Source organism: Cupressus sempervirens, chromosome 6 (assembly GCF_028749045.1).
Source record: "Cupressus sempervirens isolate cs-2001-9-10 chromosome 6, ASM2874904v1, whole genome shotgun sequence".
NCBI lineage: Eukaryota > Viridiplantae > Streptophyta > Pinopsida > Cupressales > Cupressaceae > Cupressus > Cupressus sempervirens.
This window is the reverse complement of record NC_143123.1, coordinates 682,567,643-682,587,016: the sequence shown is the minus strand read 5'-3', so window position 1 is coordinate 682,587,016 and position 19,374 is coordinate 682,567,643. Positions and strand designations below refer to the sequence as shown.

General features: G+C 35.6%; 1 protein-coding gene across 3 annotated transcripts; it reads left to right on the top strand.

Moving 5' to 3' along the window:
• Positions 1-2,905: 2,905 nt before the first annotated feature.
• On the top strand, positions 2,906-16,586 carry HUA2 (Tudor/PWWP/MBT domain-containing protein). 3 transcript variants are annotated; one of them, XM_089789357.1, is made up of 12 exons: positions 2,906-3,357; positions 5,720-5,796; positions 9,725-12,256; positions 12,345-12,888; positions 13,868-13,976; positions 14,130-14,242; positions 14,333-14,514; positions 14,599-15,094; positions 15,187-15,679; positions 15,819-15,989; positions 16,122-16,203; positions 16,346-16,586. In XM_089789357.1, exons 1-11 carry the CDS (start codon positions 3,250-3,252, stop codon positions 16,190-16,192), a joined length of 4,896 nt encoding a protein of 1,631 aa, XP_089645483.1. In that variant the 5' UTR covers positions 2,906-3,249; the 3' UTR covers positions 16,193-16,203; positions 16,346-16,586. The 3 variants fall into 3 exon arrangements, with proteins under 3 accessions (XP_089645483.1, XP_089645482.1, XP_089645485.1); XM_089789356.1 differs by having other exon boundaries at positions 16,113-16,203; XM_089789359.1 differs by lacking the exons at positions 2,906-3,357; positions 5,720-5,796 and adding an exon at positions 6,551-6,654 and having other exon boundaries at positions 16,113-16,203.
• The last annotated feature ends 2,788 nt before the right edge of the window (positions 16,587-19,374 follow it).

The window sequence follows — 19,374 nt, the reverse complement described above, 5'->3', positions numbered from 1 at the left end:
CATCCTTGTTCTTTTGATCATTATTTCGTCCTCCTTAAGACTATCCACCAGAGCTTCCACCTTGACCTCTTCCACAATTCTTGTTATCAAACTTGTTCAATGTTTGCTCAACTCTTAGGGAAAACTGGTACTCCTCTTCAATACTGTTCATTCGGACTAGACTCAACTCCTAACTTATTGGCCTCAACCCACTAAGATAACATACAAAATTCTCTCTTATCAACTTACGCATGGCTGGTTCTGATGAGAACTCAATAGAACTCCTTAGTATACTCCTGAACATATTTTCCCACTTGCTTTAACCCTTGCATTTTCTTTAGCAGATCAAGCTCATAATCTACGAGAATGAATTGTCACTTCAATTTAGCTATCATCTGATCCCATCTGGTGATTTTTTCCTTACCTCTTCTATTTCGCTCCAACTAAATTTCCTACCACTAGATCTTTGCACGACCCTTCAATTTTTCCTTCACAAACCTAACCCTATTAGGATCCTCAATATCTTCATATTCAAAGTATTCCTCCAATTTGTTGATCCAATTGATCAACTCCTCTGAGTTACAATTTCTCAAAAATGTGAGAAACTCAAACTTAAGTGTTTTAGATGGCCTTAAAAAGTCTTTCTTCTTTAGGGTTCAGAACCACATCTTCTTCAACATTTTCTTCTTCTTCTTCTTTGTCTCATCCTCGCTTTTATCTCTTATGACAATATTTATTCCTTTGTGCATTTGTTCTTCCAATGTTTGCATCTTACCTCAGGTGCAACACCTCCAACTCTTCCCCCACACTCTCTTTGTGGAGGCATTTTCGCACTTTCACTAAAACCTTAGTGTGAATTGCCTCACAATCAACAATTTGTTTACATGCTTAGCCCAAACCAAGCTTGTGGTCCAACTACCTCATAGTCAACAATCTGTTTACACACTCAAGACTCCTGCTTTGATACCACTTGATGAAGGGTGCTCCCCTTAATACCACATTTATAATAGAAACAGAGAAATAACAACAATTTGTGAGAACAAAATACAGGCTTATTCTTACCATCGCAAATGCAAAATTATAGAATTTTGAAATATAATATGCAAACCCACATGAGTGCCTTCCTTACAATAATTTGCAACATAGAGCTGCGAATTATCACTGAGAGTTGTTCTAGACAATGCACGAGCATTCCTTATATATGCATTTTTACACCGCTCGAAAAGTTTTTAGACATCAAATTCTAATCCTTGAGATCCAATAACTCTAAAATAACACATAGAGTCAACTCAATACACCTTTGACACTTATTTTGGGAATTTTGGTTGGTCAAACTTTGGAAGGCCATAACTTTCAAACCGTTGCTTCGTTTGGCTACTATAACAACTTTTCAGAATCCTTAGCTTCTGATCTACAAGGCTTAACTTACACAAACTCAGGTCGACCCATTTCAAAGTCCATCTAGGGCCTCTAAGGTCTTCAAAATTGAGCTTGAAGTTTTTATACCAAAATTACACACCAAAAATCTACAATAACTTCACTAGTACTCATGATATGACATCGAGCCTCAATTAGTAGGCTGATATATTCAAGATGAACATCCAGCTTTGAAATTAGGACATTCCGAGCTTGTATGATTGACTTACTAAGCAACAAGCCTTCACAAACAACAACTCTGCACTGAGACAACCCTTATTCAAGAAACAAAAAAGAAATATTTTTGGGTGATGCAAGATTGCTCTTACACCAAGGATGCTCCTACATCACCCTTAAATAAGTTGAACTTAAGATATTAAAATACATATTACATTTACCAAGAACATCAAAACACCATAGCTAAGTCCAAAAGATGACCCACAAAATATTTGAACACACCAATAGATGAAACAAAGTAGAATATTTTCAGTACTCGATATACCAAAACCATTTGATGAACTACCCCATAGTCCAGATATCAAAAACACTTGGAAGAACACAACAAGCATATCAATTATTGGGAATGATAGACAATTCCACGCAATGCTGATCACCAAAAGCATATAAGAGTGCCAAAACATTAGAACCATGAGTGGAACCAAGTACACCTACCATGAAACACCAATACTGTTCATACTGAACTTGTTCAATCGATAAACATTTAAACTCTTATTCATAACCAACAACCAATGACTACATAACCATAACTGCCACCAATCATCCGATATCTCTAGGATGCTAGTATGAATGTTTTGATATCAATGACAACTAACGCCAACAAGAACTCAATAAGTCTAATCGAATGTATTCTATTTGCTAGTGTACCTCTTCCATACCCTAATCTTATACATATCTACACCAAAAATAATATCAAGATATCTATAAATTGAAATACCAAGATATCTAGAAATTCCATCATTTTGTAAAAATAAACCATCTATGAAATTCATACGAAGGTATAGGCAAAATTAGATGAAAGGATAGATAAAATTAGAAACATGGTTGATCGCCTCAAATAACTCATATTAAAAAACAAATTACAAATCACATCTAACAACATGGATAGCTTCCAATGTGAAGATAATTTATTTATGAGATAAATTTAGAAAATTAAGTAAATTACCTAGTCGGCATGACATGGTTTTACCCTTTTTCATAAATAAATCATTTGTTTGGATCATTTGGGAACAGCAACAAATTCCAAATATTTTAATTATTATTATTTAAATTAATGACGTTAAATCGCAAAGACTCTTCCACGTAAGCGCACCTGCATCTTTTTCTCACTCTAATCTTGGCCGTTTTAAATTTTCTTCTTTGCACAACGTGCTATATATATGAGTATTGCGTGAGAGCGGACGCTAAAACATAATAAATTACTTCACAATCTTCCATTCCTTATCAATCAATTTCTTTTCATTACTTGTTATTATTATTATTATTATTACCGAGAGATACAAGGGTCGAATCCTGCCTCAACTACGCGCAAACACAAAACATACCGCATTTTCGCTCTGCTGTTGTGAGCAGACAAAATCAAACAGAACAGAGATATTATTATTGCAGTCGGCAAATTATAAGCTTAATTGAAGGAATTAAAGAACAGTATCTGGATTATAATTTCAGTGAACAAGCAGTTCGTTGTGAAAGCATTGACAGGGATGTCTTAGTTTGATATCACATGGGAATTTCAGAGGACGAGGATTGGATATTATATTTTCTAAACAGGTTAGGGTTCTGGCGGAAATAGCAGCGGATATTGAGTTTTTTAACATTATTGAGGGTTTCTATGAAATGGCACCGGCTAAAAGGCGTGCAGGCAAAGCTTCCGCCTGCCAGAAATGGAGTCTGGGTGATCTCGTTCTGGCGAAGGTCAAGGGTTTTCCCGCATGGCCCGCCAAGGTATGTAACCCAATAATTTTTTCCATTATTTGGTTACATTTTATTTCTTTCAGTTTTTAAATTTTTAAATTTTTAAATTTGTTTTTTCCTTGTATCTTTTTGTTTGGCCAAATTTGGTGTGGGGTTAATGAGCTCCGGTTTCTTTGAAGGTAAATTGTCCGGCCCGTTTTAGACGACCCACGATCGGTTCGCTTCACGAAATTGTGTTTTTGTATGTTTTCTAAGTAATGCTCGATTGATTTGTTGTTTTAAGCTTAGGGTTTCGGTTTGATATGCCTTTTGAGCAAATTGATGTCGTCTGTCTAATGTGGTATCGAATTACGTGTTTTTAGGTTTTGTTCTTTTATGTTCAATTGTGTGCGTGGCGACGAGCTTAGGGTTTCGTCTCAATATATTGGATTTGCCGCAGATTTCTCATTTTTTTCTTTTGGTTACAATTTGATGTCATCTGTTTAATTTTGACTCTGTAATGGCTGTGGATGCACATATCTATGATCCTAGCATGAAATTGTGTGGTTGGATGGATTCTTAATAACTAGCAATTGTTTGCTATATGGCATTTTTCATAACCGGCTATTGTTTGCTATAGATTTAAGATTAGGCTATCAGATGAATACATTGGCTATTCATTGACTATCCTACCTTTTCTAAACGGTTTGATGTCATCCCTCTTAATTTCGATGTGTTTAAATGGCTGTGTAGCTGGCGTGTGTGGTATTGGCATTAAGTTGTACGTTTTTGGTTCTTTTTGACAATGTATGATCGTTTGCTAAGCTTTCAACTTCTAAGTTTAGGTGTTTTGTTTATTATATTGGCCAGATCATAGGTTTTTGGTTTTTTTTCTTTCTTTTGACAATTTAGTGTTAGTTGTCTAATTTTGCTATGACTATGGATGTGGACATATGCAATACTAGCATATTCTTTCAGAAACTTAGACCAAATTTATGAAACCCAGTAGCAAATGCATATAGTTTGAAAATTGAATTGTATTTTGATAATTTTGGAAGGCAACATGCCCCATGGGAGACTTGGAGATACACTAGGGCTATGATTGAAATTGATACACTGATGCTGTCTTTTTATTACTTATTTTTTTATCTCCCTGACACTTTATCTGACACGACTCTGTATGTGCATTCAGTTTTTATTTTTAGTTCAGACTTGCTGGCTCATGGAAACGTAATTGCACCTGTTTTGATTTATTGGGGTTTTGTGCTTGTTCGAGGTGGTTTCATTGTGTGATAGATTTCTAATTTGAAGGCATTGTTGAGGTAGTAAAAATGGTGTAATTTAGGTGTTTAGGTTATCATATGTTTAGTTTGATGGAATCAAATGTGTTTATAGTAACTGTTTGTGCTTCTAACATGTCTATTAGGTGTGATTGTTGTTGTATGCTTACCTACATATATAAGTTGCTATCATTGTTGTATGTTCACCTGTATTTACAAGTTGTGATGATTTTTATATATTCACTTGTGTCTATAAGTTGTGACACTTTTGTATTTTCACCTGTGTTCATGAGGCACAAGTCTTTTGCAATTTTGAAAGTTCGTTATAACCTGCACGATCTGATTTCTTATAACCTGGAGTGTTAATTGGATTCCCCTATTTAATACTCTTGCTAAGATGGTTTCGTTCAGTGAAAGAATAGGTGCATTTAATTAATACTTAGAGAGTAATGGGATTGGCGGAAGTTTAATAGCTTTTTTAGACAGATTGGTTGAAGTTTAATTAAAATGCAGGAGAAATTTATAGAAACTAGATAAGTTTGTGTAAGCATTATTTTACAACGAAGCTGGTTTTTGTGTAGGTTCTAGTGGAAAATGATATGTTAACTGTGATTGAGATATGGTAAAATTTTAGGGTATTTTTGATTTTATGAAGTGTGAAGTAATGGGGAATTTTTTGGGTCATTTTAGATTTTTTTTTTTCCTATGCTTTATTTTGGTTCAGATTTGAATTGACTTGAAAATGATATGCTGATAGGGCTTGTGGATAGGGAGACCTTTTTTATTGAGGGGTCCAAGAGGTTTTAGGGGTTATATTGACATTCTGGTTGCAAATTATCAAGCATAACCTTTTTGGTACACTTAATTTCTTCCTGTATACATTATTTGTACCTTTTTATTGGATGAATTGGTTTCATTTAGTATATGTTGATAGGAGGGTTTGCTTTATAAGTAGAAAATTAGGAAAGTTTAGTTGATTCAGAGTGGTTTTTGATTTGGGTTTGGGTGAAAAGGATATGCTCATAAAAATTGTTTGTCGAAAATCTGCTTCTTACTTATCTGTTTAATGCATCCTTTTTGATTCTTTGATTTCTTCTTCTATTTGGTCTCATGGACGTGTTGTTGATTGACAGATAAGTAAACCAGAAGATTGGGGTCAGATTCATGATTCGAGGAAAGTTTTTGTGTATTTTTTTGGCACAAAGGAAATGTAAGTGTTACTTCCTTTCAATTACTTTCTTAAATGCAAGAAATTATTTAGTTAATTAGAAAACTAGTATGCATTGTCATGCCTCTTTAGCTTGCATGGAAACTACAAGTATGGTTTATGTTAATTGGACTTTGTTTGAACTACATTGAAGTATGATGGTTGTTTCAAACTGAAGTTATTTCAATTATAAAAGTTATTTTAATTTTGAACCGTGAAACTGAATATCACACAATGAATATCACACAATGACAAGGCAAAAAGGCCTCTGAACCAGCAGGGCATAGTGATTTTTAAGCTTTCCCATCCCAACTATCCCTGGTAACATCAGAATATTTGAGACATTTATTGTGGCTAAATGTTTTGTAGTGTCATGCTCACCATGATAGAATCTTTGAGTGGGGTCACCATGTGCCAGTCTTTAAAACCCTGTGCGATATATCACTGTTGGATTTTAAAGATTCTAACATGGTAATTCCAGATACACCTAGTCATAAAATATCAGACTAGCTAATGAAACCATGCTTTGACTGTCAGCTTTTTAATTAGAACGACCCACTCCTAATTTAAACTCAAACTGGAAGAGATATTATAGAAGGGTCGAATATACACATGAAATGTGAGTGTCAAGTATGACTATGAAAGTAGGTCTTGTGGAAAAAATATATGTTTAGTTGCATCAGTAGATGGCTTTATTAATGTCATATTTTGGTATGTGATCCTGGCTTTTACACGTTTTTCTTCACAGCTTGAGAAGATTATATGGTTAGGGTACTGTTTTTCTTTGGAATGAACACTGGTAAATTGGAATTGGGGATATTAAGGAGTGATGCTGTAGAATTCATAGCTATTGCCAAAGAGGTAATCTTTCCTTATGCCCTACAATGGTTGAACAAGATTAGCTGGAAACCTTTTCACATTGCATGTGACTAGTTTGCAACCAAGGTGATGAATCTGCTGTACATTATTGTAATATTGCATCATGACCGTTCATGGTTGATTAATGAAGAGAGAATAATTGTGGTTCTCTTTTATCTTTAAATATTTTCAATGCAATTAATTTGTTTCTTCAAACTCCTCGTATTTACAAACTTTTGGGTTATCTTGTTTGTGTTTCTTTGCTAAGTAGTTGCTTATGCTTCTTACTGGTACAAGTTATGTCCAAGATTATCTGTATCTCCAAGGTTTAAGGAACAAATTCTTAGGTGATTGTAGTAGCAATTGTTTTAAATTTCCACCTAGATGGTAAAGAGTAGGCGAATATAATCATCCCAAAATGATGGTAAATATGTTTGTTCTAAACTTTGGCCTTTAGACTGTGTTTTGTGTTTCAAGTGTCAATCCTGTTATGGTAAATCAATGTTGTTGTGGTTATAGTAAACATAGGAGACACAAACTCCTTATATAGATTTAGAAAGACGGTGTTTCTTTTCTAAAAGAAACAATCGTGAACTAAAGACGAACATAGAAACTACCTAATAAACTAAAGACTAACTAAGATGACCATTAAAGAAACATTAGAATATTCTAATACCCTCCCTTAATGGTCATTGTCTAAATGCTGTCTTTTGGTCACAAATTCTTCAAAGCATTTTGCTGCTGCTAAGCTCCTCTTTGGATTTGCAAAAATGTTAATGCCCAAGAAGTTGAAATCTGTCCAAAAAGGAACAGAGAAGGGTGCCCCATCTTCAAAATGCTCTGCAAAACCAGACAAGAGCTTGCCACTGACTTTGCCGTTGAGACAAGTCTGCCACAACCCTCATAGAATCAGCAAAACATCTGATCAAAAATCATCACAAGACATCCAACCTGATGTTGGATAACAAAGCTGCTCTTCTACTCAATCAAAAACAAAATTGCTCTTCCTTGGAGACAAAGACAAACATTGAGAACAGTTAGCGCAATGTTCAGGAAAAATCGGCAAACCCTCCAAACTTTGGAGATGACCATGATGCTCCAAAACAAACTGCAAAAAGCCACTTTTTTTAGGTGAAAATTGGAAAAACGAAGCACGATCTTTGAGGTGAAAATCAATCAAAACCAACATGATTTTTAGGTGAAAAATCAATCAAAACCAAACAATACAAAGCTTCATTTTTTAAGGAAAAATGTTATAAACCAACAGATAATTTTTGAGGAAAAAACTATAAACCCACAAATGAATCCCACACAACTTTGTGAATTACAGAAGCAGAAAATTTTAAGGGAAAAATTATAGAAACCCATCAAAGATTTTTTTAACAGATTTTTTTTTGAAAACCCATAAGAATTTTTTAAAGGCAGCAAAACATGAGACTTCACATGGTAAGCCAGCACAAGCAAGCAATGTGTAAGCACATGCAAGTACATGCAACAAACTGGAAGTGTACATGCAACAAACATGTGAGTACATGCTGTACAATCAGTTTGTGCACTTATCTAAACCCTTCTATCGAAGAGATCTCATAGATTGAGAGACTTAGATGGCAGCTTAGAGCTCCCTTGTCATGGATTGCAAGAGGCATACAACACAAGCAATAAAAGGGCTCTCAGCTGAGCCTTAGGAATGCAGCCCTTGCTATTAAACCATGAAATGGGAGATTCTTGAGCAAAAGCAAGGATGCTAGTGTCAAGAGATCTTGAATATATGTGCAATGTAATAATGTAACTAAATTAAAAGAAATGTAACAAATGTGACTAGCTTAGCAATATGATAGTGTTACAACCATGTTATTAAGCTATGCAATCTAAGCTATTGCGAAAGGAAACTAGATTAATGCAAATGAATCTAAACTAGAATGAGAGTGCAAGAATGAGACAAGAATATAGAAGTCCTCCACAAATGCTCCAAGAAGCTGTAAAGAAACTTGCAGTATAGCAATAGCTCAAAATTGGATGAAATGAGAGGAGAGAGCTCTCCCTTTTAAAGATGTATGGATAGTTAAGATCAAATCCAAAGAATGGATAATCAAGGGTGGAGGTTGAATTCTACCACGATCCATGAGCAGGTTATTTCCTCCAATGCAATGAAAGGATTGGCTTTTGTGTCTCAAGTCTTTTCTCTTATTTTTAAATAAGAGCAACAATTTTGATGTCATTTCTCTAATTTTTAAATACAAGCAAAGACTTTGATGTTACTCCTCTTAAAAGATTAGATATTTTTGTTGCAACCAAGAAATCATGGGATAAAAACCCTTAACCAGGCTTGCGATTTCCAACAAAAATCCTTGAAGATGAATCAAAAAAGTTTCATAGAATACTTCTAACGACTTTTATTTCTAAAAAGTGAAAAACAAATTTCTGGAAAAAATTCCTGATCAAAAGAGGTTCAAATTTTCCTTAAAATATCCACCAAATTTTATGAAATCCCATCGACCTGCTCTGATACCATGTTATGGTAAATCAATGTTGTTGTGGTTGAATTAAACATAGGAGATGCAAACTCCTTATATAGATTTACAAAGACAATGCTTCTAAAAGAAACAATTGTGAACTAAAGATGAAAATAGAAACTACCAAATAAACTAAAGATTAAATAAGATTACCATTAAAGAAACATTAGAATAATCTAATAAATCCATCAAATTGTTGACTGTTTACCTTGCATATGGTTTATGAATCATGCAATTCAGAGTTGTTTGCAATTTCCATTTCTCTGTGAAATGTGTTAATTGAAATTAGTGGATTCTGCAAATTAAGAGAAAAATGGCATGTTTCTGCAATGCTTATGTAGATGTTAGCAGGCTGTTAACCAACCTATTTCTGCTTTGCATCTTGTTGTAAATATCATTTTCTGTATATATATGAGAGTATTTCTGCCATCTTTACATCCTTACAGATGCAAACAAGTCTTTCTGTGAAGTCTCCCATGTCAAGTCTCTTTCAGATTCATTTATTTATGCTTGAACTGATATTTTGTTTTCTGAAATAATGTGTTATTTGCTTTTTGCAGTGGCTTCTGTTTTCCAACTGATATTCAGACATTCACCTTAGATTTGAAAAATAAATTGACAGCTAAATGTTATGGAAAGACGGCATCTGACTTTACTCGAGCAGTGGAGGAAATTTGTGCAGAGTATGATGATTTAGAAACAGGAAAAAGGGATGCAAACCCAGAGATTCATAAAATGAAGGCTAGAACATGCATTGATAACTCAAATGATTCTGCAGAGAGGATGCCATTAAAAAATTTAAAAACATATCCTCCAACTCATGATTTAGAGGAGATGTTGAAATTTAAAATCAATGATGGCATTCATAAACACCGTGAGACAGCAGTGAAGAAAAGTAACCTAAATACAGAAGTGCGTAGACAAGTAGATGGCCAGAAGAAACGACTAAATATGGGTGCAGGTGAGATCAAGGAAAAAGATTCATTGCTCATAAAGCCCTCTGATAAGAAAGAGGAGAAAATATTCAGTGAGTTTACAATGGGTGTTAAAATGCAAAATTCTGTAACTACGCCTAAAACAAATCATATGAGGTCATATTTGAGGGAAGAGAAGGCTGAAAGTCATGCTGAGTATAATGCAAAAATTAATCTTTCTTGTCCATCATCTGCATTGAGTGACTCAGAGATTAAGAAAATTAAAGGTGGTTTTAGAAGATCAATGGAAAGGGAAAATTATGCTTATGAATATAAAGAGAAAATGGCTGTCACTTGTCCTGTACGTAAAGAGAATGGCACATCCTCTCCAGATACGGTACAAGGGTCCCCTATGACTGAACATCAGTTTGGGCAGAAAGGACAAACCACTTCACAAGATATTAGTGACTCTCAATTGGCAAATGAGAGTGATCATACAGGAGGAAAAATGACATCAAATATAACTGCCAACAATTTTGAATATTTTGATTTTGCTGACAATGGAGGGAACATTCAGTTTTCAGGCATTAAAGATAATGAGAAAGAAGAACAGGATTTTGAAAACAGTCATGCCAGCCCTATTCTTAATGATAGAAAGCCTACATTTTCTCCATATGTAAGGAAAGAAGAGGATGCGAAAGCAGTGACAGATGGTGTCTTACAACAAAATTCTGTGTTGAAGAAGAAACGGAACCTCCTAAAGAAACATAATCCTGGGACATCAGTACTAAATGTTAATCAAGAAAAAATGAACGTTCACACAGAGGAGGAAAATGTTTTTGAATTACTATCAGGGACAGATCATCGGAAGAAAAGGACACAACTTCTTAAAGGGAGGAAGCATAAACTTAAGGTTGATGAAACTCTTCCTTTGCTAAAAAGGGCAAGATCTAATTCTGAAGATGAAATTACTGTGACGACAGAAGGCTTGAATTCAGAAAGCATACCAAATACCACCAACATTGCTGGGAAAAATGCTATAGTGGATAATGATTTGTACCCACATCAGCTGCAATTCAAGTCTATAGATAGATTGGGCTCCACTAGTCCTCAGATTGATGGAAATTCATCACATGGTGAAAAGGCCTTATTTGTGCTTGGAAGGGATATGTGTTTGCCACCGAAGGCTGATAAGTATCGTTTGAGAAGCAGTTTGCCAGGTGATGAAGCTGCCTTGCCTCCCTCTAAACGGCGTCATCGAGCGCAGGAAGCTATGTCAGCATGTGTTGCAGAAGCTGCTACTGCTTCAAACATAACAACTGGTTCAGATGGACAGGAAGATCCATGGGGAATTCCGTCACGTGAAAAAACATTCACTGCATGCTTTGATAGTGAAAGGAATTTAGTGCATGGAAATGCGGATTTTACAAAAAGAATTCAAAATTTATTTCCAGCAGAAGGAACTGGTACAGCAATGAGGAAATCTGTGATGTTTCCAGATCCGATTCAATCGTATGGAAGCTTGTCTTCAGAACCTTCTAACTGCTTAGAGAAGAAGCAGGTGAATTCAAAGTTTGAAGATTCTATGACTCCTATACAAAGGAGTAGATGGCAGACAGGGGACAATGTTGATTTGAATGCACTCGTGAAAACGTCAGATAGATTGCCTTTTCCATCTTATAGAAAGGATGAATGGAAGCACAATATCACAGTTGCATCAAAGCTGCCTTCACCACAGAAGCAAGATGGATCAGAGTTTATTTTAAGAAGTAATTCGCCTCAACAGTCTCCAGTTAAGGTTCATGGTGCAGTTAAGGTTGATACTGATGAACATGAGTACAAATCTAAGAGCATCAAAGTGAAAAAGTCATGTATAACTCCAGGAAAGAAAAATGGTGGAGGTTTGAGGAAAGATCAAGGGCCATCAGGATCAGATAAACATTCTCAAGTGCCCTCTGGATCAGATAAACATAATCAAGGGCATTTGCCTAAGCACTTGGGTGTGCGCAAGCATGAGCAAACTTCTCCTTTAAGAAGTGTGGTTGAACCTGCAGTTGATAGGATGGCAGTGTCTTCAAAATCTAACTTGAAGATAAATGGTCCCCTAGCTGTCAAGTCAGAGCGCACTCCATATTGTGCAGAGCTACATCCAGAGAAAGGAAGCAAACTTAGAGATATGTAAGTCTAGTCCATCCTTAAGTATCCATTAGCATTAATATTTCATTAATTCAGATTATTTTACATATCTTTATGGCTTATGCCACAGGCATGGTTCTGCTAAGGAAGTTAAACTCAAAACAATGTCAAAGGACTCGGACATTGCTGTTTCATCTACATCAATGAAGCATCTTATAGCTGCTGCACAGGCTAAGCGAGACCAGGCACGATCTGCAATTATGCCACAGTATGATGGAAATGAAGAAACTGCAAATTCTATACCTGTTTTTATGTCAAGCCCTTCACCAATCCGAGAAACTAGTTCACATCGGTGTTCACCTCATCAATTACATCCTGCCAGCGTGCCACATGGGGATGCTAAAACCACCTCTGCTGGCGTGGAATCTGGAAGCCCTCGAGGAAATATTGATCAGTGGGGTTCAACAGATGCAATGAATCTTAGATCAAGTGAAGAGGGTAAAATTAGCTCTGATCCAAAGTCTGTTGGAGGAATGCTTAGTGGAGACACAGAAGCAGCTGTTGCAAGGGACACTTTTGAAGGAATGCTTGAAACATTATCAAGAACAAAGGAAAGTATTGGGCGAGCAACTCGCCATGCCATTGATTGTGCTAAGTATTGCATTGCCAGTGGGGTAAGCTCTATGTCCCATGAACACCATCTTGTTAATTCAGAAGTTTGTTTATTTACTTACAGTTAGAGTTTTCTGTTGGGAGTGATATTTAGATTCTTCAAATGGTAGTGATGCAATGATATATTGTTTTTAGAATTCTTCATCTACTTAATATTATACATATTTGATAATACAACACTAGTTTATGAAATTCCTGTACAAATGGGGCTTTCTAATGAATGGTTCATAAGGCACAACACTTGGTGAAGGTTTTGCAAATGGGGTTGCAAGCTTTGGGTTTAACTGTGAAGGAAACTTCGCAGTTAAGCGCGCTCAGACTGGAGTAGTACTGGGATGGGTGACCTCCCGGGAAGTCCCGGTGCTTCACCCCTGTGAGCATCACCTAGATCCAATGAGTGCTAAGTGTTCCATTTATTCTCATGAGAGATGGATTCATGTTGAATCACTACTCATGAAACATGGGTCATCGAGTTTGACTCAAAAAAATCACACAGTTAAATCCTGATATTCACATCACAATTTGACTAGCTGTGGAAATCATCTCCTACTTATCAAATTCCTGTACGTTAAAATGAATTTACAATAACAAAACATGTTTCAGCCTGTCTATGATTATATGTGTCAATGTGTTTACATTTGTGCATGTGTGTTTATGTGCGTGTTCTCCACATGCATTCATCTTGAGATATGCACACATGAAATCATATGTGAAATTGGTCATCATGTTTGGGCTGCATGTTTTTGGTGTTGAACATGTGAGTTATTTTGTCGGTTTGTTAATTAAATTTGCAAAGAGAAACTATAAGTAGTGATATCAAAGTTTTATTTCCCCTTTTCTCTATATCTTACTTATAAGGAACTATTCTGAAATTAAACTTGTAATTCCTTATCTTGTTTAACTTGTTATGTAAGAAATTAAGCATATCCTTATCTAAAATTGTAACAGCCTTTAGATGTGCTGATGTTGTGGTTCATGTAGATTGTAGAACTTCTTGTTCAGAGGTTGGAAAATGAATCAAGTTTCCATCGAAGGATTGACCTGTTCTTTCTAGTAGACTCAATAACACAATGTTCACACAACCAGAAAGGTACCAACTTTATTGATGCTTGTTTCCTTATGAAATTTAGATATTAATGTTCCAAAGCCTTATACAGTGATAACATTTTGTAGGTACAAATTACAGGTCAGGTTTATTGAATTATGTTTTGCCTATAATGTTTTCATGCTATTTTATATGTAGGCATTGCTGGATCTTCATATATTCCTGCTGTGCAAGGTACTCTTCCACGGTTGTTAGCTGCAGCTGCTCCACCAGAAGGTGCAGCACGGGAAAATCGTCGTCAATGCCTTAAAGTAAATTGCTCTTTTTTTCAGAGTTAATCTTATCATTCCCTTTAAATTTTTAGTGATTTCCTTATACTGACATAATTATATTTCTTTAAGGTTTTGAGAATCTGGTTGGAACGGAAAATTTTTCCTGAATCTATCCTGCGTCAATACATGAATGATATTGGATCTTCAAATGATGAAAGAGCTGGTGGCATTTTACCAAGACGCCCACGAGTAGAGCGAGCTGTGGATGACCCAATGAGGGAAATAGAGGGCAACCTTGATGAGTATGGCAGGTAAGCATTTCTAATCTCACCCTTCAGAATTTTCATATATTCATCTACTGGAGGAGTGTAATGAAAGTATTTTTTATTCTGCAGCAATGCAAATTTTCACTTGCCAGGCTTCTCTATGTCAAATGTCTTCGAAGATGAAGAGGAACCATGTGCTAGTGACTGGAAGAAGAGTGATGATGATTTGGTACTTGAACACTACGAGGCCCAAGAAGATCAAGCGAAGAGTTCTATTGGTCCTATTGATAGACATCGGCATATTTTGGAGGATGTTGATGGGGAACTTGAAATGGAAGATGTCTCTCCAACCTCAGAATATGATCCAAGTTCTTCCAAGGATTATATGGTCCAACCAATATCACAGGAGATTCCTCAGTGTTCTTTACTATCAGATCAGAGCAATACTTGTCCTCCGTTGCCTCCAGGTTCTCCTCCACTGCCTGAAGATCCACCTCCTTCTCCTCCGCCCTTACCTCCATCACCACCTCCACCACCTCCAAGTTCACCTCCTCCTCCACCCCCTTCCTCTCCCCCTTTTGTCTGCCAGCCATTATTGCCTCAGCCTTATGTGGCACCTTTAAATGTAAGTATCTTATTTTCTTTTTATATGGTTTGAGTAGCATTTTCGTTGGCATATTTTATTAGAAATATATTCTTCTCTGCGGTTGTGAACAGGACACTCAACTTCATTTATTTTCTGGAAGTAGCCAGCAGCCTACTAGCCATATTGTCAGTAACGCAACTATGCTTGATTCAGTTTGTCACAACTCCTCAGGCATTTCATTATCTCAGATACATCCTGGACAAAATGTTACATCATTTAATTCTCCAATATCGTTTGAAAGGTTGCATGGTGCAGCCTTCCCACAACAGATGCAAATGAATAATATTAATATGTCTGCATCTCAGCAATCTTACCGACCTCCTCCACCTGCAATATCGCTATCTAGTCAGTTCTCATATGTGAGGGCTGAAATTCCTGTCCAGCGTGGTTGGTTGGATTCATTATCAATTCGTGCTCCTGAATGTGAGAAACAATCCGTGCAAGAGGACCAGTGGAAGCAATCCAATAATGATAGAAGCACGAGACCAGAAAATCAGGCATCCATCCACCAAGCAGGAGGTTGCATGACAACCTTATGTACAGGCTCATCTTTTATGCAAGAAGGTATTGGCTTAAAACAAATTTAAGATTATTTTTCAATAGCCTCCGTTGTAAATTTCTATTATTATTTGTTGTCTGAATTTAGTATATTTGTAAATGGTCAATTTTTTTAATGTATATTTTATGTGATTAATTTCTCCAGCCGCCCCTGGAATCTTTTGGCAATCTGGAGGGGCACAGTATCCTTGTGGTGCACAAATTCCAGCACAAAACCTTATGCTTAGAGCGCCTGGAGGTCCACTGCCAAATATGGATCTAGGTTTTAATGCTTATTCAGATCAGGTAGCAGTGTTAACAGGTGGCATGGTTGCAGGTAGTGTATTATGCCCTCCCTTCTAACTGCTACTGCCAATTTGTCATGGAACTCAATTTTCAAGTCTTTTGTTGTATATAATAATGAGGTTAAGAGAATAAACTTGCTTATCTGTGTGTGTAGCACCTACAGATCAAGTTTTGATCCAGATGATGACATCAAGATCTGGTATTTCTGCTGCAAACACATGGAGGCCTAGTTGATAGTTCATAGGGTAAGTCGTAGATATGCTTTTTATTTGAAATTTGTTCTTCTATTATTTATGTGTTATGCTACAGCATACCTTTTACTTAAAATTTAAAAACTATAACTAAATTTAAGGTTATTAATAAATTCTTTTCACATAAATTTTGCAGATGCCACTATTTTTTGTCAGAGCGTGTAAGCTGTTCTATAGTCATGCTTATTCTTCAAAAGAACTGGTGAGAGAAGATTCTTTATTTTGGACACATCTGTAGTTGACTGCATCTTATGAACTTTCTATAGGCATTGGATATGGCCAGCAAATAGTTGTCATCAATTGTATATACTGTAACTTGTTTTTCTATCTGCATTTTGCAGATGCATAAATATCAGGTTTCTCTCATTTTTTTCCAATATCATAATTTTCCAGTAATGATGATTGAGTGTATATCATGTGTGATTGGATCAACTGAATGTATTTTTTTTCTTGTTTCTCTTTATTGTTAAGTTATAATGTTTGAAGTAGAGGATATTGTACATGTCCATGAAGATTATGCAATATACAGATTACTTGTATAAATTGGTCCTATATTAAGGAGTAACTTCTGTATTGTTTCCCAAAGGAATGTATTATTGTAATCAAGTATTATATTTGCCTTATGATTTGTTAGTAAAATATAACTATAAATCGTTAACCATTATAAATAAGTCTAGATTACTCTGTTTTATGTATAACATGTTTAAAATTGCTACCAAATAGTATGCTAAATTGTTTCCAAATATATGGATATTCTGATATGCAATAAAAAAGGCTCAGCTAGCAGTGATAAGTGATAGATATAAAAATTATTTGTTTTGCTTGGATGTGTGCACTATAGCAAATTCCTAGAAAATGGAGTAGACAATAGAATTTGTCTATGGTACATGTGTGAATACCCCATTCAGAGCAGACAGATAACATGCATGATGTCAACTTGGCTAGGCAAAGTAATAGGATTGGTCTGGTATTGGTAATAGGCTAGGCAAATGGGGTAGAACTGGGAAGGTTGACTTCTTGGGAAGGCCCAGTGCTTCATACTTGTGAGTATCACCTAGATGCAATAAGTGCTGAGTGTTCCGTTCATCCTCATGAGATATCAGTTTTTGTCAACCACTACTCATGAAAGTTGGGTCAATGAGTTCGACTGAAAACTACATGGTTGACTTCTTTTAGCATTATCACAATTGAACTTACTGTGAAAATGGGTTCTACATGTCAGAATCAAATCGAGTTGAGTGGCATGTGTGAGGAGAGAATTATTTTGTGTCTATTTCAGAACTTATTTCTCTATTATGGTTATGTTCTTAAAATTTTGTGGGTTACACGTGAATATCAATACAACATTAGTATCCAAGGGCCATAATTGATTTCAAATCAGATAATAATAGGCACATGGATTGGAGTAGCTGCTACTATAACATGATATGAGTGAAGAACATTTTTCTTTGCTATTTGTATCGGCATACCATTACATGGTTTGCCATTTTAGAATTATGCTCATATTGAGCTGGGAGAATGTTAGAGAGATGATCAATTTTTAATATTCGTTTTTCAGGGCAGATGCTGGATGTTATTGTCAAAATAGCCAATCATAAAATTTTGTCATTGGTTACTCTCTAAATGTTCTCTGATTTTTTCTTCCATCCTTTGATTTCTAACTATAGATCTGCTTGCCTTAGCTAAGTCTATGGATTTTTTAAGATAGTATATCAAGAGAATTGAAGTCTGCTCTGTTTTAGATCATTTCAAAGGGTCTGTGGTCTGGAGTACCAAGCTTTTGTTTATTTATGCTACCTAAAAAGGTTCTCTTTTACATGACTTTTAATTAGTTTGTCTCATGTTTTAATCTGGGTTTGCTCTCAATTAGTCAATTATTCAATTACCTATTGATTATGTCTATGGGATGTGAAAGTCTCTATTTATAGATTGTAACAGATTTCCACAATCCATGATATTCTTATTAATGCTTCTGGTAAGATTGTGTGTACATTAATGCTAATAAATGTACACACAATCTTACCAGAAGCATTAATAAGAGTCTCTATTTATAGTTTATAAGGTTGATGAACCATGACCTAAACTTGATTGTAGTTTAATAATGATTTGTCATTTTGAGATTGGTCACTAATTTCAGTGAAACCCGGGGACTTGCATCCCAGTAAAAACTTCAAAATATCTATCCCTGAGACATCCCACACCAGGTACTTGTACCTGAGTAACCCCATCTCTGCCATTCTAGACCTTGCCATTGCTGGTACGGGTACTTGAATTTCTATTTGAATTTTGATTTTTGAATGTTACTATTGATATGTACTCTATTGAATGTTTAATGGTTCTGGTTCGTGTTGCAATTTTGCTATGTTCAAGTATTTCAGTTTGGTATATTATACTGAAACATCATTTGATGACTAGCATTTCAAGTTCTATACGAAGAGTATACACACCCTCCCCCCCCCACACTGCTGTCCTCCCATTGTACCAAAGTTGAGGTCCTTTGTCTCCGTCCCAGAAACTCTTTTCGATGTATCCCAGCGCCAGTGTTGCCCTGCTATTTTTAAAATAATAAAGCTTTAATGTTTGGGGTGAGAAAATAATGTATATTTTGATATTAATTATGTGTTTGCTCAGAAATTTTTTATACACGTATTTTCAAAAATCAATTGCAGGAAATAATACATAATCCCTGGCTCGATAACTTTCTGATCTTTGTGAGCATGTCAAAATGTAGTTACCTGCTAAGTTGATAAATAATTGGATGTCTAGAAAAAGGGACAATAGAGAGAAATTTCTAGACCTTGAGGTTTACTCATCTTTGGAGTTCGAAAATAGAGAGAACAAATTGGTTTTATGTGTCTTGGGAACATCTCAACACATGATCTCTCAAATGTCTTATTGACTAATGTGTTAATTTTATGCCTTCATTGCGCATTCTTGTAAGAAAATTTTGACACATTTTATCGAATTTGCTACTGAATATTCAAAAGAGTTTTTTGATATTGTATATCTGCTCAAATGAGAGTTGCAATACAGTACTCAACAATAATTTTGTCTCAGTGTTTTTGCTTGGCTTTGTCAGTGTTTTGTTGACTTTCCTGTTGGACGTCACTCTATTTTGCAAATTCCTTATTTTCATCTTCTCAAACTGTCCTCTTTCACTTTGTG